The 26,057-nt window shown below is 35.8% G+C and overlaps 2 protein-coding genes across 4 annotated transcripts in view; both read left to right on the forward strand.

Annotated features, from left to right (window-relative positions):
- Nucleotides 1-5,724: 5,724 nt before the first annotated feature.
- haus6 (HAUS augmin-like complex, subunit 6) lies at nucleotides 5,725-18,745 on the forward strand. 2 transcript variants are annotated; one of them, XM_084109879.1, is made up of 16 exons: nucleotides 5,725-6,269; nucleotides 7,878-7,973; nucleotides 8,072-8,150; nucleotides 8,362-8,494; nucleotides 10,039-10,183; nucleotides 13,680-13,742; nucleotides 13,835-13,889; nucleotides 14,001-14,174; nucleotides 14,325-14,518; nucleotides 14,954-15,083; nucleotides 15,307-15,409; nucleotides 15,513-15,606; nucleotides 15,711-15,852; nucleotides 16,361-16,456; nucleotides 17,567-17,693; nucleotides 17,827-18,745. In XM_084109879.1, the coding sequence occupies exons 1-16, from the start codon at nucleotides 6,160-6,162 to the stop codon at nucleotides 18,456-18,458; spliced, it is 2,373 nt and encodes a 790-aa protein (XP_083966005.1). In that variant the 5' UTR covers nucleotides 5,725-6,159; the 3' UTR covers nucleotides 18,459-18,745. The 2 variants fall into 2 exon arrangements, with proteins under 2 accessions (XP_083966005.1, XP_083966006.1); XM_084109880.1 differs by having other exon boundaries at nucleotides 5,926-6,269; nucleotides 15,522-15,606.
- A 181-nt stretch (nucleotides 18,746-18,926) lies between these two features.
- The window catches only part of dennd4c (DENN/MADD domain containing 4C), a 107,850-nt gene continuing 100,719 nt past the window's right edge, over nucleotides 18,927-26,057 (forward strand). For both annotated transcript variants that reach the window (XM_084109881.1, XM_084109882.1), the window contains exon 1: nucleotides 18,927-19,202. The gene's annotated coding sequence lies outside the window, so the exon portion shown is untranslated. The remainder of the gene's footprint in view (nucleotides 19,203-26,057) is intronic.

The raw sequence follows: 26,057 nt of genomic DNA on the forward strand, positions 1-26,057 counted from the left end.
GAGCGACGTGTACAGGAAGAGAGTAAAGAGAGGACCATCCCCATTTTTGGGACGTCTTAAAACAACCTCTACATAGTTTGTTTAAAGAATGTATTTAAAAAAAGGAGAGATGACTCCCATAATGAAGCAGGGTCTATTTATTTGATCTCCAAAACGGAAAAAGACCCACTTTTAAACCTTCATCCTTCCCTCGCACTTTGTAACACATTTTCCCTCGCGGGTCAAAATGACCCAAAGCCCTACAATTATACTTAATTTTTTTTTTTTGGATAATATTTTTAAAAATTGTATGTATTATAAATACATAATAGTATTTATTTTTTAAATACTATTATGCAATTCTTTTGGAGATTTTTTGTTATTTTATTTACCTTTAAATTACTAGATTTGATCAATAAATAATAAATAATTTAAGCACATTCCTCACATTCTTTCAGCTCAAATTCAAAATAACTCACAATTTCATGCATAACCCTTTTAATTCAGCTCAAAATATCTTACATTGGGTGTCTGCCGACCTCTTATAAAAATAATGATATTTCATGACTCTTGCCACTAGATGGCCTTATAACTCTAGTCTATGGAGCAAAGCCATTTCTTTTCAGTATGCATTCAGATACACATGTAGACATTTTAAATCATTTTTTGATAAAGTTTTAGCATTTTTATTCAGAATTTTGAGTAATTTTAGGTTTTTCTATGTGTACTGAAGCATTCCTCGCATTCCATTCATTCCTAAGGGGGTCAAATTGACCTGTGAGGGAAGGATTTATTATTTTAAAAATTTTAACCACAAAACTCCTCGAATCCATTACATTTGTTTTTGTGTGTGTATTCGTGGTTCAAGTGTGACAAAAGTCCTATGGTCTTGGACCCCTCTGATGAGTTTCGGGTCAAAATGACCCGAGGGAAAGATGAGGGTTAACCTTTCTAGTGGTTGTTTATATTAATAAAGTTTAATATTTTCTGCAATCCTCTTTTTTTTGTAAAAAAAACTGACAACAAGTTTTGGATATAGAGAATCTGAATCCCCATTCCACTGACCATTTCTCTATGACCTCTTTTTCATCCTGAATTTTATGCACAACATATTTAACATTTCTTTCTCTTTTCCACATTGCTCCATCTGCATATGCTGTTTTAATTCCTGGATGAATTCCTTTATCCTTATTCCATTGACCATTATGTTAAATAATACAGGACTTATAGTACTACCCTGAGGTGTTCCATTTTCTACATTCACCATCTGAGATAATACATACCCACCTTGACTTAATCATTCGTCCAAATAAGAAACTTAAAACCCAATTATAAAATTCCTGTTCTCTGCAACTTTAATAACAATCCTTCCCTCCACATCATATCATATGCCTTTTCAATATCGAAGCATATTGCCACTATCAATTCTTTCATTGCTAAAGCCTTCTTTACATCAGTTTCTAGTCTTACAGTATCTAAAGTGGATCTACCTGGTCGAAAGCCACACTGATAAGGAAGGAGCTATTAATCCTCTGCTTTCTAACACATAATTTATAGCCTAGTTATTTTTTCCATCATTTCAGAGGTTAGATGTCAGAGCAATCGGCCTATAATTTCCTTGAAGAATCTTTTGCTGATTTGAGAATTATGACAGCTTGTTTCCACAATAAAGGCAGTTGTCCTTCCACCCATATTTTATTTAAAAAATCCAATATTGTTTGAAGTAATACATAATCCATATGTTTAATCATAGTATAGCAAAATCTTTTCCCGGGGCAGTACTTATAACGCCTCATTAATACTCTTTTTAGTTCACACATTTTAAAAGCTGACTATTAGTTTTTTTTAATACAAATATCTTGATGTTGTTTTAAAATTTATTCCATCCTTCTCTTATTCTCTTTTTGAAAAGTGTACACTAACAGTTGAGCTTTTTCTTCTTCAGTCACTGCGCTGTTTTCCCTTCATTTCGTGTTCTATAAACTCCAACCATATTTTTTAGGACACTCCATACGTCTCCCAACTGAGATTCCCTTCCTATTATGGAGCAAAATGAAAGCCAATATTTCCTTTTAGCTTGCTTAATTATTTTCCTTGCCTGTGCCCGTTTCCTCTGATATATTATTAAAGTTGTACAGTAGGTATGTTTTCCTTAGCTCCCTGAATGACTTCTATCTTTAACTGCTTAAGTGCATTCTTCATTCCACCAAGCAACAATCTTCATCCTTTACCTTCTGATTTAGGATTCTTCAGCTGCATTTATATTAATTTAATTTAATTTGTCAGAACATATGTCTATTCAACTTCAGTACTATATTCACCATTTCATCAGTGCATAACTTGTTAAATGGATCTCAGTCAGCTTTATCAAACCTCCACCTAGTTTGCTTTGTTTTATTTTGTTGATAAATTTCCATTCTCACCACACATATTACTGGGAAATGATAACTTCCTAATGTTGAGTGATCTAGAACTTCCCACTTACATTCTAAAGCTAAAACTCCAGGAACTATTATTATATCTAGACAAGAAGCTGATGAATGCCTTATATTGAATCTGGTTCCCTTCCCATCATATAGGCCTAAACATACTAAAGCTTGTTCCTCCATAAACTCTTCTACAACCCTTCCATCTGTGCATAAACTTCCCAAAAGTGAATTAATCCCCACACCATATCAAATTATCCCCAGCCTTGGTTCTTATATTCAATTCATCTAATGTTAACTGATTGCATGGATTATAAAAATTGACTACCTTTATTCCCCTTCCATGTGTCCATACCTCTAACAACACATTTACTCTGAGTATCTAATATTATTTCTCTAAAAGCTACCTCATCTTTAACAAAGGTTCCACATCCCCCATAATTGATCCAATTCTATCCTTTCTAACCAACTTGTACCCAGGAATGATACAATTTAATTGCTGATGAAGCCAAGTCTCCTGAATACAAATAATAACACTGTTAACTGATGTACAACATTTTTAAATTCTTGGCCATTCGCAATCATGGGCATTCATTGCAGTATATTCATTTTCATAGTTTTACTTCTTTGACTTCCCGAAGGATCACATATCACTGCAGTTCCTTCTGTTTGTCCAAGTAGCATCTGAATCTGTTCTACTGGAATTTCAGTAATGCTTAAGTGTCGAGCAGCTGCAGATATTACAATTTTCAGCTTTTCAGTTCTTTTGGTTGATTGAGCTGAGCAGTTAATGACTTCTGCTATAAATGCCACAAAATTTACTTTGTTTACCACAAGCATGTTTCCATCCAAGAGACATTCATGACTGCATGTATCTTTTGATTGGGTTGTGTTGTACTTGCTTAACTGCTTAAGCATATGAAATATGTTGTACTCTTTTGTATTTCATTGCTTCTGTAGCTTATTTTTTGGCTTTACAGTCAAGAAACGCTACATGTGTGGCCCTCACAAATTACAACATTTGGGTTCAACCCCCTCTCCACATTGCCCATAATCATGATCTCCACCACATGTGCAACATCTTCTTTTCTCTTTTCATACTGCTGTGACATGACCCAATCTTTGGCAATAAAAACATCTCAGTGCTGGTCTCACATACGGACGCACATTATAGCACACATATCCAATTTTGATGCGTTCTGGCAAGTTTTTGCAATTGAAAGTTAATACAACATTAGTACTACTTTCTTTTCTACCATTTCTACTGGAAGGCAAACGCTTCATTTCAGTCACCATTTTGTTTGTTATCTGTGCCTTTAGTACCTCCTCAGACAAGGACAGAGGCACTTCCATCACTCCTTTAAGATGGTCAAGTTCCCCTGTGACATTTGACTGCTGCACCACCTAAAAAATTTGATCTTCAACATTCTCTTGTTGCTTTTTGTCTACAGAAAACGGAGGACACGATTATTTGATAAGTATCTTGCTGATTTAATATTACCTATTGATTTTTTGATTATTTTCATAAGTCTCATTGGATTACTGATGTTGTCGACAGTTCCAGAAAATGCTTATTACTTTGTATTCCACCTCCATTTCCTTGTCTTGTTATTTCCGCCTACCTCTGTAATGTTGTCATCCGACTCAGAATATATTTTTCCATTTTTTTGATCTGGAACCATCCCTCACTATCAATTATTGAAGAATCATCTTCATCATCCATATCTGCATCCATCCTCTCCAGTCTCAGCACAGTTGATGCTAACCCGCCACACCTGGCCTGGTCCTGTCCCTCAGCTCAACAAATGGAGAACATCCAAATGGAGGATTTATAGCACAATATCCTACCTTCTATCTGAATGGGCATATATGCTTAATAAGGCTTAACTTGAGTCAGAGCAAATAAGTGCATAATTTAGTTTCACGACAAATATTTTGCAAATATAATGTGATCCTTTTATCCAACCAAAGCTGGTGTTTTTGCCTTTCCCATATTCCCAACGTGGGTCTACTTTCTTTGTTGAAGATGATTTTGACCTGATAAATGTATCCAGTATGTCATCAATAATCACTTTTGTCTAATGTATGAAGGCATTTCTCCCAATTCCACCTGTAAAGGTAGATAGATGCTCCACAGCAGGTCTAATCTGCAACTGAATTCTTTCCAAATTCTTGGGATTTAGATGCAGAATTATAGGCTGTAACCATACATACCTCATAACATTTTGATTTAGATAGTCTGTTATCAAAACATAACTCATCATTTTCTTAATCAAATCAAATCAATTTAAACTTGATTTAAATTATTAACTTCAAATACAAGCCTTCTCTTATTTTCTTTTTAGTGCATATAATAGTTTGAGTCTTTTCATCTGAGAACTTAAACCCCCACTGACAATTTATAAACTTGATCAAGTGCTGTTTGCACCATAGTGAGCCATCATCTGCAAATAATGACTTTATTAATTTACCACTGACTGATGCAAATACACCATTAATCATGATTATAACAATACCTTGGGGAATACCATCAGACCATTTTTGTATGTATGTATGTATGTATGTATGTATATATATATATATATATATATATATATATATATATATATATATATATATATATATATATTCAGAAGAATGGGACTACATTTTTAATGCAGTTAAATTAATGCAATTTCAATGCTTGTCTGATTTAACTTTATCATGCTTTTTGATGTCAAATATACTGCTATCATATTTTCTTTATTTACCAGTATTTTTTTTTTTTTTTATCAATTCACAAAAGTCCATTGCTCCCCCACCACATCTGGAAAAATCCTCTCTCCAAATAATACATTTGTCGATTTACTGTCACCCTTTACATTTATTTTCAGAGCTATAATTCAAAGGATTGCTCGGATTCATGGTTACCTTATATTAATTATTACAGATTCTTTTCTGCTTGGTAATGTTCCCTCATTCCAGATCTTTTTAATAATTTAACATATTTTTAATTTTAGAATCACTTCGATTCCTCACGGTGTTTTAACATATTAAAACTTATTCCACCATAATATGGAGCAGATGTTTTCATTGACCTCATTCAGTGCTCTCTTTTTTTATTTTATTTTTTTATTAAATGCTTGAAGAAAAGAAACGAAAAAAAGAAACGAAAAAAGAAACAAAAAACATTACCAACAATTATCATCATGGTCATAACAATATACAAAGTCCTGACTCCTGCTTCTGAACAAAAAGAGCGCCTGACGCGTTCTGTTTTCCAGTTGACGTATTTGATCTTTTTTGCTTGCCGTAGTAGGAACTGCAACGTATTTCAGGTCCCGCCCAATTTCAATGGTCGTGCTTCAATACATGCAACGCTCTCGCGCTCTCGTATTATCGCGTACTTAAATGCTAATGTATAAACACACTGAATAGTCTTTCGCCTGAGTGACGCCTTCGCCATTTTGCTTTAGCCTATTATTTGTATATATAAATCAGTATTAAACAAGGACACTAGTCTGATTCTACAAAGATTTGAGACGAAGCAACGGACGCTGTAAATACGCTCAAATAATTTGGCGGTTAACAGGAAGTTGCTGTGATCCTGAATATAAGTAAATATTTTATTCTGTTTATCTTTTGAGTAGGTCCCACCCAGACCAAGCGTTGTACGATAGCTATGGTGTGAATGGGTTATCATTGATAGCTTGCAAAGTGTTTGTCTAGTTGATCGCGGAGTTACTTGTCCTGAAGCGCTGCTCTATTATGCGAGATGTCTAAACTACAGAAAACACACGGTAAATATTTATGGTGGTGCCTCCTGTGCCTCGAATTCAGTCCGGAGACCGTTGCCAAAAACATCAAACATCTGAATCTGGGAATGTAAGTCATGCTATCTCTTTTCCTCGTAATTGAATATCTTAGTCATTAACTCGTAATCGTCTGTTGTTGTTGTTTTTTTTTTTTTTACCATATTAGTTTATATGAATCATACTTTTTTGACGTTATAATTTGTCTTTTAATTACACTAGTCCTAGATGTACATCTTTGTAGTCATTGAATGCAGCCAACAAATGTACTCATACCATACATGTATACAAAACTCAGTACGTTACACTACCCACACAGGGCGCGTCTCAATAAGCTAACGTTACCCTTTTTCTGTTGTCAGGGCACTGATCAGGGAGTCGGCCATTTTAAGGGCTGTCTCAATAGCAAAATTCTTTCCGTACATCATCTTTCGCCCCCTAAAAATCCCCACAACGTTTTTTTTAGAATATACAAACCATTTTTTAATTATAAACATACATTGCTATGTAATGTAAGTTAGCCTACATAATCCAGGTATTATTTATAATCTATTTAATTTACGGCTGTAATGTTGCACATATGTAACAAGAAAGTGTTACTTTAAATAACATAATATATATATATATATATATATATATATATATATAAGGGCTGCACGAGTTGAGGAAAATGTCATTTTGCGATTATTGAAGTCAATATTGCGATTGTGATATAATAAACAAATGGTATCATGAGTCAGCTTGCTTGCTTATCAAGGAAAATGTACACACAGATTACTGATGAAATGCTGAAATGTGTATTTCTCAACTCAAACATACAAACTAGCAACAACAACTATAAATGCAGTGTTTTCAAATTAAACTAATATTTTTTTACAAAGTTAAATAACAATAACATCTTTGCATTACTGCAGTCTTGTTATTTTCTTAATAGTACAGCTAAATAGAATAAATAGAACAATAAATAAGAACTTACAAATTTTCACTGAAAATAAGATATTTTTAACATTTTGTCCAAACAAACAAGAACATGTATCATTGATTTGCATTTAACATTGCAAACCAATGCTAATTGAGAGATGGACAAATAAATATGTCCCAAAAGCCTGAAATAAATTAAATGAATCCGATAACTCCAAAGAAAAAAAAGAAAGAGAGAGAGAGAGAGAAAGAGAAACAGGACTTAATGAAAAAATATTTTATTCAAGACGCATTGCTGTGACATCAACATGCATTTATCATTCTTACAATCAATCACCATAAGAATGTCTACCTTCACCATGAACCTAAAATTTGGGTTCGATTACATTTTCTTCAACAGCTGTTCTCACGAAATTAATTTCAAACATAAATTCGATAAGAACATGGTGGAAATTATTAGCAACACCCAACAATTAGTAACGTTATGTTTAATGTTTTATAAATAAAACCACAAGTATCGTCGGCAGGGTTTTAACTCCCCAATCATTAAGTGTGTTGTGTAGTAGACTGACTCAGCTGTTTCAGCTGTTATACCGTACAATATGCGAGTGATTTACTCGCATTGTAGAGGGTTGCCCTGGTTGCATGATGAATTTTGACTTGAAACAGGAAGTACTTGAAAGGCTAGGGATGCTCGGACACACCAAGGTGTGAGGGCCTGATCAATGCTGCTTGCTTGCTTTAATTTTATTTTTTACAGGAACATGTTTGATAAGCCGAACAAAGAGGCATTCTACATTGTCATACACTTTTTATTTGATAAACTGAATCCCACTCGTGCCCAAGACGTCTTCAGGTAACACTAGCTATACAGTAGCTAGTACTTTTTTAATTTTACAATCCTCATCTGTTGTGATTTGAATTGCTGATTCAAAAATGTTATTGTTTGTATAGACATTGCTGGCCAATTTGGGATCATAAACGTGATGCTGAGTTTCGCAAGGTGGCTTTTGCATGGCTCCAAGAGATAGCGGTATGTGCAATTTTGTGTTTTACACAAAACTTTGTTAATATTGTGCATTTTGTGTTCCTAGAGAATGTTTAGGGGCAAAAACGTTGAGTGTTGAGTAAAATGTGTTAAGTTTAATATTAATGTATTTTACTAAATACTTTAATTGTACTCTTTATGCACCTTTACTGGTTTGTAATGTTATTGTTTTTTTATTTATTTATTTAATATTTAGAACGAGGAAGGTAACGCTTTTCCTAAGGTTGCTGCATCACATTTGCTCTCTGCTTTTGGACCAAGATTTATCAACTTGATGCTCCACTTATCTAAATATGTCATGCTGAAAACACTGAAGACACTGACCACAGGTATGCCATTATTATTAGGGCCCAAGCACTGAAAGTGTTCTGGGCCCTATTGTTTTCCTAAAGATCTGTGAAGCAATTTCCACAAAAACCAGGGTCCCTGTGGATCCTTAAAAAGCCCTTAATTCAGTTTTATCAAATTTAAGGCCATAAAAAGTCTTAAATGTTTTAAATGGTGTAAGAAAAGTCTCTAGTATTTTAATGTCAAGAGGTATTCAAGGAATTGTAATTATGGATTAATGTGATTTAATTAAATGTGAGCGTTGCACGTTTCAACAGGCTTGTGGTTTCAGAGCAGTTTGCAGTCAATGAATAGTCAATAATATAAATTATTGTGTTTTCATAATTGTTTGAAGCCGAAATTAAAAATAAATTGCGGTTAATTGCATATCCCTATGATCTACTGTTAATGTATTATGTCAATGTTTATTTATGGTGATTATAGCATATCTGCAAACTCGTCACCTTTCATAAAAATTCGTCATTCTGACATGGAAAAAGGCCATTTACGTGATTCATGCAGTTTCGAAGAGTCTGTGAATATTTTTGCAGATATTTAGGAAATATGCTAAGTTCACATACTTGTTTCTCCGACAAACAATGCTACAGCCAGTTATTCTACTTTGAAATGTGCGTTCCATGTCGGAATGTCTGTTTTTGTTTTGATCTGTGTATTATCCTGCAGACTGCCAATTTACTCAATAGTATTTTGTAATTTGGCAGTGTATTGTAGCCACAAAAACCAGCAAACAAACTAGGTCAGAGATTGTAGATTCTACCTGACCTAAAAAGCCTCAGCATTCATCTGAATAGCTCTATGTTCAGAGGCATGTTAAAATGCAGATAAATCAACTCATCAACTTAGAGTAAGGCTCGTTGCCTTCGATTGTCAATTGCGCTAGTTCCTGTTGCGTGTCGTCTACTGGCAACCGGCATGAGTGTCGAGTCTGAGGAGGGGGCAGGAGAAACAACCCTCTCCAATTTTTGAATTTAAATTTCAGTACCCATTTCAAGCACTAGCTGTCAATATTACATACGGCACCTTTAATATTAACATAAACATAAATGTCATTTGAGGTGAAACAATGCTTATGAGCGGTTTATCTACTTGAATGTGCTCGCCCAAGCAGAAAAATGATTTACTGTTGCCAGATTGATTACAGAAAACCATCTAAATGCAGACCAAACTAATCAAATTAACAAAAATTAAACCATAACCTATATATTTTCATGTTTTTCCTCAAACAAAATCATCATTCAAATAAGGTAGGAAGATGGGCATACTTTTAAATCTACGCCTGCCCTGGTGTTTCTTATTTATCGTCTCTTATTTTGGTCTGTGTCATACCTAGTTGAAAAAGTTCCCACTCGCCACTGGTGTTTAGGGCTGCAGGCTGTGCAGACATCTCTGCTTTTTACATTCAGGTCCAGTTGGGTTTGAAAAAAAATTCTGTTATTTTCTATTATCCAGGGATCAAATTATCATATTCAGGGTATGTTTTCAAATTGATATAATTGTGTTCTACATTTGTCACATCAACAATTAGATGACCAGTGGGTCCCTGAGGCTGCAGCTGTACCAGCGAGTTCAAAGGAGCTGGAGATGAAAAGATTTCAGCTGGTGAAGAGACAATTCCAGAGAGTGACCGTAGAGCAGGACTGTCTTATACAAGACTATCAGAAAAGAGCTAAGTGAGTGGCCACATTCCTCCATTCCCTGGTTGGAGCCACTGCACATCAGTTGAATCGGTTACATTACAGGAAGTCTTATTTTGTTAGATAATGCATCTTATATTTAGACAATTTACTTACTATTAGTTGCCTTTCATAGGTTCACTCAACGCTGCATAAGCTGATACTATGGAAACGCCTCCAGGTGCGGCCATTGTCTGAAGTTCGCCAATTCATTGGCTGATGGCACTGACCAATAAGATGGCTCTTATTATTTTGTGATTATGATTTTTTATTTTCAATCAATAAACACATATCATACAGAGAGAGCATTTGGACGAGGATAGAAATAAAATTAAAATAAAGTAAAATAAAAACACATGCACACAGAACACAAACACACTTAACAAACACTGGCAGCAAACTCATATTGACTGTATTCAAAGAAGCTCTTTAAGGGCAGAGGCTATAGATGGCTCTTATTATGTTATCGCCATCATATAAGGACGTGCCCATTACATCAATCCTCAGATTTCTTATTCATTAGGGAGGGATTTATGTCTCTCTGTCAGGGTTTTTCTGTGACGTGGTCAATCCTGTCATTGAGAAGTTTTGTATGGTCAAGCAGCCTGGGCTGTGCAATTAATGAAATAAAACCGTCAGTAACTCATTATTTGCCGGTGTTTGCAGCATCTCAGAGTGGGTCAGTTTTCAATAAATGCTGCTCCAGACAAACTCTATCTCTGCATATGCTCTGAGTTTTGGTCGCTTTAACATGCATTTGGGAATGCAACATGCGGCAACCATCTTTCCATACTTTCCAACAAAATCAACAAAAGACAAGCTTTAAGGGCTCCCTCAAAATAAAAGTTAGATGGTTTAACGTTCAAACATTTGATTGTTTCATTACAACATTATTACATTGTTACATTACAACTATAAAATTACAATACTAATATTTATGGCTGTCTTAATTTCTTCATTTTCAAAAATTAAGAAATTAAGACAGCCATAACTATTAGTATTGTAATTTTATAGTTGTAATGTAAATTAAAATAAAATGATTGATATTATAAAACTTTTCCTTCTCAATTTTATAGTGAAATTACAATAGTAGTAATTACTTTGTTTTTAGTAATTTTGTTAATTTAATAATACTAATAATAATGAGGCGGATTAATGATGCTGAAAATTCACATGCATTTTAAAATATATTAGAAAAGAAATGTTATTTTAATTTATACAAATATTTCACAACATTACTGTTTTTGTTGTATTTTGGATCAAATAAATGCAGCCTTGGTGAGCAGAAGAGACTTCTTTTAAAAACAAAAAATCTTACCGTGCTGTGGGACGGGCTTGCTAAATGGCAGCCACTCATAGCATGGCACTGTGGTATAAAGCATTGTTTACCAACCCTGTTCCTGGGCTGTGTTTAAATCCACTTTTAGACATACGCTTTCAAACTTCTCTAAGCACTTCCCCTCGGGGGATTCCACTGCCATTTTGAAGCCTGTTCAACTTCGTTAAGTTGATGAGGGAAGTTTAGTTGGACAGACCCTCGAACCCTTGATTTTGACCAAGGGAGCGAAACTTCAGGCAGAATTTAATAATTTAATGCCGCATTTAATGCTTAAGCTTACTGTTTTTTTTACACAGTTATAGTTTATATTGCTATTTTCATTTGTGTATTTTTTTATATTTAATATTAAAACTTTTAATAATAAATTAGCTCCATATTGGATTCCAATTGATCAAGGGCTTAGGGTGTTCCATTTAAATGCATTGCAAGGATGCAAGGATAGTGAGCACTCGTTGCGTCGCGATGACAGTACATTCCATTCGTCCATTCGAGTGAACGAGACGAAAGTTAGTGACGAAAGGGCTTAATTTTTTTACTTAAACACAGCCCAGGGGTCCATTCTTCATACGTGGATTACTCAATTAGCTGGATTTCATTGTTGATGATTTGACATGATCCAGGATTGTTAGATTCTTCACAGCTCACCCTGAAGTTGCTGTCATAGCAACAAGTCCTTAACTCAAACCTTCTCGGTAGCAGGCTTATTTCATGTAAACAGGATTAGATTGCATCTGTTTAAGCAAAGGTGATCCTTAAAGTCTGTCCCAGCCACAGCTACTTTCTTGCAAGACTGCCTTATTGTAATATTGTATTGCCTTATTATAATTTAAAATGATAATGATTTTAAAATTTTTTTTGCAAATAATATAATGTTGTATAGTCTATCATGATACAGACACAGTTTTACTTATTGAGGAATGTATTCGAATGGGAATAATTACCTAATTATTTTATTGGAGTCTTACACACAGTAGTTAGTCTAAGCCGTGCATTAATTTGCAGCTATTATGGGAAAAATGGAAATAATTGGCAATCATGTAACAAACAGTACATTTCATTTATCTATTATAACTTTTTTGTTGTATTGGTCGCTTGGCTGTTTCCTTATAAAGGTCCAGAAATTCTAGTTTTTTGTCAGGTGTGTGATGTTCTTTTTTAATATGTCATTACGCTGCTGTCTTCCCGCCAGCCAATCGCTGCATTGCTGATTGTGGTTTCAAGTATCGTTATATCTGCCCTTTCCAATGAACACAAGAACGTGCAGTAATCTCAGACAACTTAATCCATATATTTTAATCAAATCTGCATATTGAACCAAATTAGCTAGAGATCATCTCAGATGTTTTAAGAGAGGTACAAAGAACAGACCCCTGGGCTTTCAGTTTTTGCATAAATTTCATACTCTTGAGTAGGTACTTATTTTGAATAAGTAATTACTTCACGACCGCTAAAAAGGAATGTTCTATATAGTCTGGACTTACTACATTCGCCATGTTGTCATTATCATATGACCTACCAGCGTCAGTTACATAATTGCTTCACTGCCATTCATAAATCCTCTCCTGTGGCCTCATGGGATTGTAAAGTGTCCATCGTATGCATACTTCCGAATCTCGCCGGAAGAAGTTGGTCATTGGGTACTTTTTGCCTACACAATTAATACTTTTTGCCTACTCTTTTATGAGTACTTCTGAATTTGGAGGACATACTTCTTTTGTCACATACTGTTTTTCACCTACTATATAGTAGGGAAGTATGTGATTTCAGATGCTGCCCTGGAGTCAAACCAACACAACACATTTTCAAACTCTTCCTAATCAAACACACCTGATTCAATTAATCAGTTGTTAGTAGAGACTCCAAGACCTTAATATATGGGTAAGATAAGGCTTGCCATGTGGTCTCTCGTTTCCTATACATAGCTTACCATACTTGTCCTTTTCTGCTGCTTCCTTCATCAAAATCTGAGGATTGATGCCATGGGTATGTCCTTATATGATGTCAATGACACAACATTTCTTTACGGGCTTCAGACAATCGTCACAGCTGAGGCAGTTCTCATAGCGTCAGCTACTGTTGCATGGTCTCATTCCCTACTCAGGAAACCAGGGTTATATGCGTAACCAAGATGGGGTTTTTTTGGGTTTTTTTCAGAGGTTTGGAAAAGTCTTTGAGGGACCTTGATGCAGAGGATGCCAAATATGATAATTTGCTTAAGTAAATCTCTAAAATATTTTTTTCACAGCTTTGTTGAAGTAAATTGCACAGATTATTTTCACTTCACTAAAAACAATGTTTTTTGTTTGTAGAAAACATGACTGTAATGCAGATTTAAAGGAAGACATTATTGCAAAAAATCTAAAGGTTTGCACCACATGTTCACTTTCTTTTTCTAATAAGTAATCTCTTGACTACTGAAATGTCAGTACTAATATTTCTAATATATATATTTTTTTGTGTAAACTACGTTCTCAGGTGCGAGGCCTTTGGAATGAGACAGACAGAGTCTTATCCACCCTTGAAGGAGAACGAAAGGTAATGGAGGGTGTGATCCATGGACAGGTGGACCAGTACATCTTGGGTGGGCAGAACCTGAGTGTGAAGTTGCCTGCAGTTCTTCGTGAAAGCATGGAGCAACTATCCCACCAGGTGAGATCTACAGGCAGAAAAGGAAAACTTGTGAAAATGTATGCGTTTTTGTGTTTATGAACACGTGATGCATTTCCTAAAATCTCAATAGATCAGTATTTCTATTTTGGTGTTGAAAATTCTTACAGTAAGTTTTATTTGTGTCCATAGTCCAGTGTTGGTAGCTTGTATGAGGGAGGGCAGCCTGTCATCGTGCCTTTGTTGGAGCTTCTAAATGAGGGATTACATGTCCTTAATGAGGAGAGAGCGAAAATTGGAGGCCCGAGTGTACAGCTTCAACACAAAGACCTTCAGGAGAATGCCTTGCTTTTCAGCCGCTCAAAAGAAAACCTTAAGCTTATCAGGTACAATTAAACGTGCTCTTGAACATTAATAATCAAGTTATGTGTCCTTTACACTTGGAGTGTTATTTAAATGACTGACCATATGTCTGGATTAGTTTTAAAGTTGTTTGTTAAACGTTACATTAAAAGACAAAATGAAAAACAAAAACACCTGGTTTCATTTAATTTTGAAAATTATTGTCACCACCAGTGAGTTAATCTCTGATTGATCAATGTCTAATTTGATTCATGTGTTGACAATTTAAATCTGTGGCCATATCCTCTGGGTTCAGTCACCTGAGTATAATGGTATGTGAAGGAACACAATGAATTTGGGGACCTTTTACTGGTTGTTCAGCTTTTGAACATATTATAGTGTTTCAGTTTAACACTTGAAGTCAAATGTTTAGAATGTACAATTTACTTACTTTTTTTAATTGATTTTAATCTTTCCAGGCGGAAACTGATTAAAGAGGATGCAACCGAGATCAAGGTCTCTATTAGAAGAATGGAGGAGAACTGGGAGAACAAATGGGCAGTGTGTTTGAAAAACACACCCCTGACCTCTTTTCTTATAGAGGATCCTGTAAGCGAAGTCATTGCTGCTTTTAAATCTATGCTGTCAGTTTAGCCATTTAGGTTATTTAGGTTCACTGGTCATACAGTTCACTTTGTCTTTGAAACTTTGCTGTGTCCAGATTATACAAAGCAGTATGCATACAAAAGTCACACGTTTAGTTTGGTGCAACTTTTTCAATGTTCTGACTTTGTTTCAATGAGGATGATCTGCTTTCTGTAACATTTAATAGGCTCTTGACTTTGTCTCTCCAATGGCTCCTCTCTCATTTGAGCCGGCTTCTGAGGCTAGCTTTGAGGCTAGTGTCCTCTCACAATATCCATATAAACTACCTGGTAAGTTAACAGCTTAAATGGGAGCATTATGTGATATCTTTCTTCTGTAGAGATGGTGTAATTATCCTTTTTTTTTTCTTTTTTCTTCTCCCTCACTTTTGAGAACTGCTAGAGCAGCCGTCAAAAAGAAAACCAGAGGTAACAGTGACAGATGTCCATTTTGAGCCAGAAATCCAACTGGAGCCAGAGCTCAAAACGTACAGCAAAATTTTAGTCTTTCTAAATAGTGAATGTTGGGAAAATAACTTTTGTTCAATTTTCATAGAAACAAAGTGTAACTTCCTCCCCAATTTCTCAACAGCACTTCAATGGCAGCTGAAGATAAGGGGGTCCTGCTGTCTTCTGACAGCAGCTTTTCCAAAAAAATGACGACTTTTGACGCACCACCATGTCAATCTCCCTTGCTTTACCCGGTTAAAATTCAGACAGCCAGTCCAGTACAGGTAGTTTTGTATTGCTAAGCTCTATGCTTTTTCTGCTTGTATCTCTTCATTTTAGCCCCATGCATGGTGGCACAAATAAACACCTTATCTCAGTTGCTGTGTTTGCAGTTTAGTACCTTGTAGATTTTGCTCTGGGAAACTGATACATGGGCAGTCCTAAGCAGTGCTCTACTCATCACAAGTTTTCCCTATATCAAACCTGCTCTCTGATGACCGGTGCGAACTGAGAGAAATCGCCACGGACAGATACGGAGCAGACAATCCTCTGCTTGAGTTTATATAAATGTACTGTGCGAAAAAGTTAATTTTACAATCCGTGCTTTCTGGAATAACCCCAGATGTACATGCAAATAATGGAATGTTTGCATGCATCATACTTGATCTGTGAGCATGTTTGAAAACTGTTGATGCATGTATTTCTGCCTTAGTTTACCCCCTGGAGAGCAGTAAGTTCCACCTTGTTTGTTGTTTTCAACATGACTTGTATCCCCCCCCTCCTCTCTTGCAGCCTAGCCACAGGAGAAGTCTGCACTCAACAAAGACCTCTGTCCTAAAGAACAAGGCTCAAATTTTAGATTTGGAGTATGACAACTTAGCAAGTCAAGTATGTGATTTTATTTTATTTTTTGAGTACATAGAGGTAATTTAATACAACTACTGAGGACGTTTAAGATTTAACTTCCCTTTAAATTACTGAACTAATATTTATTTGCATAACCATTGTTTTTGATAACTGCGTTGCTTTGAGTCAACCAACGTCTGGCAACTAGAAACTGGTATTTCAGCCCAGTATGAATGAAATGCATTCCACAGTTGCTGTGAATTTTGGGGTTTTGCTTCAGAAGCTGCATTCTTAATGTCACTCCACAAGTTTTTAAAGGGGTTGATGTCAGGGGATTGAGCTGGCCACTCCATTACCTCAGTCCTTTTTGTCTGGAACCAAGATGTTGCTTGTCTTCAACTAGACAACGACCCCAAAGCACACGACTGAGCACTTGTATGCTTGGGGTTGTTGTCTAGTTGAAAGACCCATTTGAAGGGCATTTCCTCTTCGGCATAGGGCAACAATCTCTTCAAGTATTTTGATGTATTCAAACTGATCTATCCCTGGTGTACAATAAAATAGGCACAACACTGTAGTATGAAAAACATCCCAATACCAAGATTTTTGCGCCACCATGCTTCTGTCTTCACAGTGTACTGTGGCTTGAATTTAGTACCCGCCTGACGTACTGTAGATGAACACTAGACCCGAAAAGAACGATTTTTCTCTCATCAGTCCACAGAATTGCAACATTTTTCTTTGGAACAATTGATGTGTTCCTTGGCAAATTTTAACCGATTCTGTACATGCTTTTTTTAACAATGGTGCTTTATGGGGGCTTATAGCTTAGATCAAACGTCTTCTGACTGTAACGGTACTTACAGGTAATTTTAGATCTTTGGATTTTTTTTATTTTTTTTTTACCACAACTGAACAACAGATTAAAATTGCTGTGTTTGCAGTTTAGTGCCTTGTAGATTTTGCTCTGGGAAACTGATACATGGGCAGTCCTGAGAAGTGCACTACTCATCACAAGTTTTCCCTATATCAAACCTGCTCTCTGATGACCGGTGCGAACTGAGAGAAATCGCCACGGACAGATACGGAGCAGACAATCCTCTGCTTGAGTTTATATAAAGTGAAAAGGTTAATTTGCTGTTTGGTTCCCAGTTTGCAGAGGCAGTGATCATGAGTCCAGTCAATGGAAGGAGTGATGTGGACCTTGGGCAGTTACTAAATGCCATATCTGACCCTTTTTCAGCTAGGAAACAACTATGCCGCACCCCTGAGAGTCTAAGTACAAGTCTTTTGATTTCTTCTCCATTTTAAGTATTTTGAGTTATAAACAGTTAGCTCACTCTTCATTAAAAATATTTTTAAACTTGTAGCCTAGCTTTGTTTATTTATCTTTTTTAATGAACTCTCCCTAGTTAAGGATGTGAGAAGTTCGTGGAGAAAAGCTGTGGAGGAAGGCATGGCTGAGAAGAAACAAGCGTCTTGGAATCAGCATGACAGTCTTTCTTGGCTCAAAACGCCAATGGTTGAGGTGAACAGCCCTGGCACAAGACCAAGTCCAGAGCCTTCCCTCTTATTTTCAACTACTCTTGCCCATTGTAGTCCCCCTCCTGTCCAGCAGGGGTCACCCCTTCACTCAACTGTGTCATGGGACTCCTCGCAGCTGGAGGCTTTTAACAGCCAAAGCTCAAGTGATGTTATTAAATTCAACATTGCTCAGGAGGAGCTCCCAAATCTTTTTGAGGATGAGGTGTCATTTAACAGTGACTGCTCAGAGGAGATCCACAGTAACAAGGAGCGAGAGGAAGAACTTATACTGCCACCTGTTGAACTGATGACACAAATGTGCTTGGAGCCCTCTTTAGATAAATCCCCTTTCAAAGACTCCCCAGTACATTCAAGGAAGAGCCCAGGTTTGAGCCACTGGACTGCTGACGAGAGGCTTTTCTTTCTTGATCTGGACAAGCTTGAGAGTCTTTCCCCTCCTTCTCCTGCAGAGAAATTCACCCTGCCCAGTTTAGTGAATTTGACTCTTGACGAATACTAACATATCTTAATAAACAACTATAATTGTTTACATACTAGTATGATGCAAAATGTGTCTGCTAAATGAAATTAATTTACTGCTTGATGTGCTTTCACTTGATCTAATCACAAGGGCTTTGCACCTTTTTAAAACTACTATCAACTAACTAATTTGTCTGAACCATGTGAATTCTTATGACATCAATACTAAACTTTAGTATGTACAAACTAATTGTAAAAGGTAAATATTGGCTAAAAATGTTGGTGTTCATGTTTTGTAATAAAGACTATATTTTTTGCAAACCCTCATTTATCTCTGTGGTCCATTTTAAATGTATTTATTTTCCTTTGACTGATTTTAATTTGTGCAACTGTACAATAACAAACTACAAACATTAGTTTACTGAAAATAAATGCCCAGTCACCTGTTAATCATGGTGCGCACTATTCTAGATCTGTGGTATTAATGAGTCTGTGTAGGGCGGAAGACAGAGAAATGTGTAGCAGCGAGTCACTCATGGGCGGGTTCATCCGCCTCCAGCAGTCAGTCCGAGAAACCCGAGAGCGCACCAAAGTAACAAACACAAACATGGCGCCTACTTGCTGCCGTACAGCCTAGCGTTGTACAGAAACAAAAGTTACAAGGAATAAACAACGCGCTCACATTGGGTGGACGTTTTATTCTCGCTCGAGACGGAGTGGACGGGCTGAAAGTTGCAACTTGCCTACATGTCAACGTGTTTTCCTATAGTGCTCTGAACGGCTGGTACGTACTGTTGCGTTTGAAGTTGCTTCATGTAGACAATCGCATTAAGTTGTTGCATATTCTCCGGCTGGTAGTTTCGGAATGACTTGTAATGTGTTATTTTCGCTGTCGTTCTTTTTAGGGCTTGTTTATTTCCACGAGTCGGTCGACATTTCTTGTTAAAACACAAAAATTCGTTTGCTTTTTATTGCCTCAAAGTAAGTGTGATCGAGTTGTGTGTGTGTGAAGTTGTTCGATCTCGTGAAGATGCAACAGTTGGACACCGGAGCTCGTTCACAGGCCTCGTTAGGAGAGAGATACTGGCTGTATCAAAATCTAGTGTATTGTCTACCTAGACAACATGAAATTACACGCACATGATGTCTGAAAGGCAGTTACCTATTTTTTTAGATAGCCTAGCTGTGTTGTCTGAAATAAAGCGTGTAGGTGCTGTAGGGAGTGTCAGGTCAGCGTGCAGGTATACTGCACTTACATCCGCCTGTTTTGAGTTACAAATGAATAAGCCAATTCACCTATATATATATATATATATATAGTGTGTGTGTGAAAAATCAATACAAAAATACGAATAAGATCTACATTCTGCGTGTCTAAAAAAATAAATAAAATAGCCTATAGTATAATGTAGGTGGGAAAATATTTGGGACATTTATAACCCCTTGTTTCACAGACAAGGCTTAAGTCTAGTTTTAGACTAAAATGCATGTTTGAACTGTTTTAACTGAACTTTTTTTTTTTTAAAACTTTTGTAGGCACGTTTATAAAAACTACTTAAATGCCCTTAATGAACTAAGGCCCATTCCTAGCTTAGTCTAAGCCCTGCCTGTGAAACCATGCTTAAGTCTCAGTTTTGCCTCAAGGCCTGGTTAAAGTGCACAAACATGCCATTTTTGATTATATTTATCTAGTTCGTATTGGATTTAAAGGAGACATTGTATTGCCATTGAGTCCTCTATAACAGAGATGGAAATTTGTATTTGGTAGCCTATGTTTACAGATCAAAATTTTAGCGTGTCAGCTCTTTTCGTATTTGTACTCTGTGCATATGGGTGGTTGACATGTCAGGCAGTGACACAGTGTGACAAAACTGTTAAACATCAAAACATACAAATTAATTTACAGTTATAAATAGGCCTACATGCTGTGCAGAAATGATAACAATGATAACCAGTTACATCATTGTCCTCTATATACACCATATGTATTTGGTGTATTTTTATTTATTTTTAAAGAAAAGTGTTATTTGCCAACTGACCATATGTTAATTCAAGGATACGAGTTTGTTGTTTTCATACTTTTATTGTGTTTAGAGGGAGATGCTTGTATAAGAAGCTTGTGAAGGCCAGATGTCACTGAGTGATTCACATTTAAGTGATTGATCAATAGCTGTAGTGACCTTGACTGTCTGGATTTACCCATTGTCTGTGCAGCGGGCCTCTGTTCATTATTACTGAATTAGGATCACTAGGTTGAAGGTTTTGCGTGTGCCTCCATGTTTGTGTGCATGTGTGCTGACCTTGCTGTCCTCAGGAGCGGTTACAGGTAACCGTGAGGCATTGTGGGTATGACATAAGACAGGCCATGTGGCAAGAGGGCAGGGCTGCTCAAATGAAAGGGAAACACAAAACCACACGATAATCCTGTCGCTGTGGTCGCTCTCCCTTTAGCTTGAAAAGGCTTTGAGAAGTGAAATCAATTATGTCACCTGACTGAGTTATGTTTTGTGCCAAAGGCATTTCAGTCATTAAAAGCATGCTTTTTTTGGGTCATGATAGCGATTCTAAACGATGCTTGACACAGAAGAAATGTTTGAATTATGGTAACAAAGCCTTTTTTGTATTGTGACATTGTTGTCATGGCACTTAAGGACAATTCCCACTAAATTATCTTTACTGTAATGCAGATTTACAATTTACAATTAAAATGGTCCTGTCCTGACATACTTACAGTGAGTATACAAATGGCAAAAAAAAAAAAAAGTTAAAATTGCAGCTTTTTGACACATAAAAAAATCAATCCAAGTCAAGTCACCTTTATTTCAATACAGATTGTTTCAAAGCAGCTTTACAATGATAACAGGAAAATAATGCAACAAAGTTTGTGTCTAGAAAAAAAATGCGTCATAGTCTAGCTTAAAGGGATACTCCACTTTAAAATGAAAATTCTGTCATCATATACTCACCCTCATGTTGTTTCAAACCTGTATGAATTTCTTTCTTCTGCTGAACAGAAAGGAAGATATTTAGAAGAATGTCAGTAACCGGACAGTTTCTGGTCTCATTGACTTCCATAGTAGGAAAAAAATATACTATGGAAGTCAATGAGACCAGAAACTGTCTGGTTACTGATATTCTTCTAAATATCAGCCTATGAAGGAGTGAGCCAGCTCTCAGATTTCATAAAAAATATCTTGTTATTTGTGTTTGTGTTCCGAAGATGAACGAAAGTCTTAGGGGTTGGAACAACATGAGGGTGAGTAATTACTGACAGAATTTTCATTTTTGGGTGAACTAACCCTTTAAGGACTTGTTTAGTGAGATTTTACCAGAAAAGGTTTTAGAAATTTAAAATGTTCATGTTAATCTATATAATATCTCTTATATGAAGATAGCGTCAGATGCTGACATTGCATTAAGAAGCTATTTTACAACTACTCCTACAGAAACTTTTACTTAAAATAAAAATATAAAAATAAATAAATAAAATAAGCCCAAACACCATACCCATGATGAAGTATAGTGGTGCAAGCATCATGCTATTGGGCAGCTTCTCTTCAGCTGGGACTTGGCCAGTAGTCAAGACAAGAAACAATCATGGATACTGCCAAGTACCAGCCCATTTTGGCCTCCATTAAAAATCCACAGGCCTCCATTAAAGAGGAAGTTCATCTTTCAGCATGATAATAACCTCAAACACAAATCTAAGTCAACAAAGGATGGGCTTCAAAGGAAGAACAGCGTTTTGGAACGGCCCAGTCAGAGCCCACTCCTAGACCTAAATCCGAAAAAAAAGTGAATTACTTGGAGAGGGCTGCAGTATGCTAAATCTGGAGTTCCTTTGCAAGAAAGAGTGGGAAGAAATTGACAAATCAAGATAAGTTGATGTACTCCCCATTCAAAAACACTGGCTGCTGTATTAAAAGCAAAAGGTTCCAGCCATGTATTAGTTATAAAAATATTTTATTTGTCTTTTTTTCCCTTTAAAAGTTTATATTCATTTGTTACATACATTTTATTTCAATAAATGTGGAAATATATTTTTGTTTACATCTCAAAAAGCTGCAATTTTAACAGGGGTTGTGGGGTTTGTATTTTTTATAAATAATTTGTTTAAATATAAATTACAAAATCATTGCAACAAATTCTACCATGATGTACAAGCACTTTAAAATTTAAATATTGTTATTGTGTGTAATCTGTTGTATGTAATATGTAAACATCTTTTCTTATAAGAAGCATATAATGTGTAGGAATGCACTAGGCCTTGTATGTATGTTGTCTTGACAAAGCCTACTATTTAAGCTTATCTTGGCTTGAGAACGTATGTATGACACTAGGTAAAATTATTATAAGGCAGTTTGTGTTTATGTAACATGAGTTAGATAATCAGATTTCTTTTTTATTGATTACTGGTAAAGAAAGGCATTACTTTTAAATTTACAACAAAATATCTGAATTACTTTTTCAAATAAGTAATGCAAGTTACTTTCTTTTTTCATTTGTTCACTGACACCTCTTGTCCCCATGTTGAGATAAATTGTGAGTAAGGAGCAGAGGCTTTGTGTGCACTGTGTAAACAAGGTTATTGTATTTCTAGGCTAAATATGAGTAGGCATTTACTCATTTCATTTAGCAAAAAATAAAATAAAAATAGAATCAGTATTCCTCAAAATGAATAAAAAACTGTGAAATTCAAACTTAGAATATTTTGCAAACCTGCAGTAATATGTTAATATCACAGATATACTTTATGTATTTATTCTCACTTTATTAGCCGTGTGTATTTCATGCAGTCCTGCTCACTAAAAGTGGCACTGATATATCTGCTGGCTAAATTAATAAAAATATAGCTAAATCTAAAAAACAGTATGGGGTCATTTATATTAGCAACATATAGGTTATGGTCATATCACCCAGCCCTAAAATAGCTCAATGTTAAAGCATTAAGGCATTAGACATGAATTTCTGTAAAGCTGCTTTGAATCGATGTGGATTGTGGAAAACGGTATACAAATGCTATTCTTGATATAGGTCTGTATATATCATGGCCACAAATTAAGAATTCGTTCCCCAGCAGCACATAGCCTGTTACACAGCTCTGTTCTGCCTAAAGAACCTGGAGATGCCGTCACCAAGAGACTGTTTGTACAGTAACTTCATTTTGTCTTAAGTTCAAGAAAACATTAGCCAATTGATCTTAACTGACATCGCCATGGTTAGCACGTAATATTTTTGTAGTATAGCCGAACAGCATAGATCATTCATAAAGTCGTATATAAATACATGCGCATACTCATGCCTCAAGCGTCTACACATTAGTTGATGGGAAAGCCTTGATGCTTTGCAAAGCTTATTTCACTATCACTACATAAAAGCATTTTTTTGGATATGACAGACATCACGAGACACTCTACCCACACTCCGAAAAGTTTGCTCGCTAGTATGGAAGTTTCTTGGATTGTGTAAAAATGACTCACAGAATCACCCCAGTGTGCAGGACTTGCCCTGATCAACAGTGCACAAAATGGGGCAATACCACCAACCTGATGATTGGAACTTCTTAATTATTGCCTTGGTGATGGAAATGGGAATTTTCAATTCTTTAGCTGTTTTCTTACATCCAATTATTACTTTGTAAAGCTCAGCAATCTTTTGCTGCACATCAGAGCTATATTCTTTGGTTTTACCCATTGTGATGGATGATTTAGGGAGTTTGGCCTTGTGTTTCCTCATATCAAGTCATGGCCAGACAATTTCATGTTCCTAGTCACCCATGGTATACTAAAACATGTAAATATGAATGAGAATAAACTTCAGAGATATTTTACTCATAAAAATTATTGGGCTAAAAAAAAATGATGGCCAATGTTTTGTAATAGAGGAATAATGTGATTTAGAACCCAATTTTAAATTGTTTTACTTCAATGAAACGCTCGATTTTTGTGAGTTTTTTTTAATAAAAGGTCAAAAGGATAAACATCGCAGATTTATTTTCACAGCCTTATGCATTAATATGCACAAAGTGAATCTCTCAGAAATCCTGCATAACTTTGTCGAGCTACACCAGCAGTCATAAGTGGAGCGCTCGCTGCTCTCTGGTTCCACAGCTTGGCATGCTAATTTTCTCTTGATTTGGGGTCCAGTTTTTTGTACCTGCCAGTAGAGCTGCAAAAAAAACACTTCCTGCTGCTTATCTCTAATTGAGAAAAAGTTATTTGTTTGCAAATGTTTTTGGTTAAAAAGCCTTAGCTTTGGACACACAACTAATTTTTTCCAGGTATTTATTTGACTATAGTGTTGATGTGCAGATCAGATCTATTTCTCATGATTGCTCTCATCATAACTGACAAAATGTTGAGTTTATGAAAAAGAATCCACAGTGAAAAAATGATGCCCTACTAACACAATCAAGCTCTGTAGTTTGAAACCAAACAACAACTTCCTAAATTCAGAAGGTAAGCAGGGACACGGTCTCATTCACTAATAATTGCATAGATTATTTCGTATTTGTGTGCACATGAGAACTTCTCACGAAAAATCTCCACCTAATTCACAACACATGCATATAGAAAAATATTTTCCTTAAGAGATTCATCTTAATCTCATTCTAATGTTAGTGAATTTGGAGTATTCTAATTGAGCGGCCGTGTGCACGAGGTTAGTCATTTGCATAAATCACGGCCAAACCATCTCCATATAAGGGCTTTCTGCACAACCTTTCCTTTACAGGCTTTCATCACTCTTGTCTAACATATGCCGCTCTCTGCAGATGTGCTCTTGGCACAAGTCTGTCATTCTCAAAACCAGTTCAAACACTATAAACACCTTTTACAGGGTTCCCACGGGTCCTTGAAATCCTTGAAAGTTTGTGAATCTGAAAAAAAAAAAAAAAAAAATTCAAGGCCCTGGAAATTTTTTGAAAATAATACATAGATACAGGTCCTTGAAAGTGCTTGAATTTATTTTGTGCAAGAATTTTCTGGAAAAAATTCCAAATTATTTGTAATATTTTGCCAACACTTCGTGGCCTATGCATACTAGCTTTCTTGATTTACGTTAGTTGCGCGCATTCAGATGTTACGTCAAGTGTTTTCCGCGTGAGGTACTTTGTGTTGTATGTTGCCATGGCGTTCACGTGCGCACGAATCTACTACGATGGTACCTCAATGTTTGTTGTTGGACACAACAAATGTGTCCCCACATTAAGTCCTTGAATTTAAAGTTAACCAAGGTGTGGGAACCCTGCTTTTATACAGACCCCGATTGCAGACCTCTCATTAGGCAGCTGTACATATGCGTAAATCTGCATTATTCAAAGAAACCTTGCAGCTGAAACTATAACACAGTTTTTTTTTAATCTATCATTTTATATGATGAAGTATATTTAAGATTAATTTAAATTGTATTAATTTTATTATATAATCTTATATAAAAAATACATAATATAATATAATATAATTATATTTGTTAAGATGAAATATAACTTCTTATCATGATTATAAGGCTGCATAGAGAAAGTGCTTTTTTTGTGTATGTGTGGTTTCAGTTGTTCCTAAAAAAAATTCATACATTTAGAAAAAAATTTAGTACAAAAGTTTTTGATGAATCATGATTTGTGAGTACGCTGGCTTAGTGA

The sequence above is a fragment of the Abramis brama genome, assembly GCF_963993115.1.
Source record: "Abramis brama genome assembly, chromosome: 3".
Lineage (NCBI taxonomy): Eukaryota > Metazoa > Chordata > Actinopteri > Cypriniformes > Leuciscidae > Abramis > Abramis brama.

Excerpts from the sequence above, each read along its gene's own strand:
- haus6 (XM_084109879.1), top strand. The coding sequence starts at position 6,160 with ATGTCTAAACTACAGAAAACACACGGTAAATATTTATGGTGGTGCCTC. Across the intron at positions 15,084-15,306 it reads CTTTTCTTATAGAGGATCCT|GCTCTTGACTTTGTCTCTCC; the intron begins GTAAGCGAAGTC and ends AACATTTAATAG. Across the intron at positions 16,457-17,566 it reads ATGACAACTTAGCAAGTCAA|TTTGCAGAGGCAGTGATCAT; the intron begins GTATGTGATTTT and ends TTTGGTTCCCAG.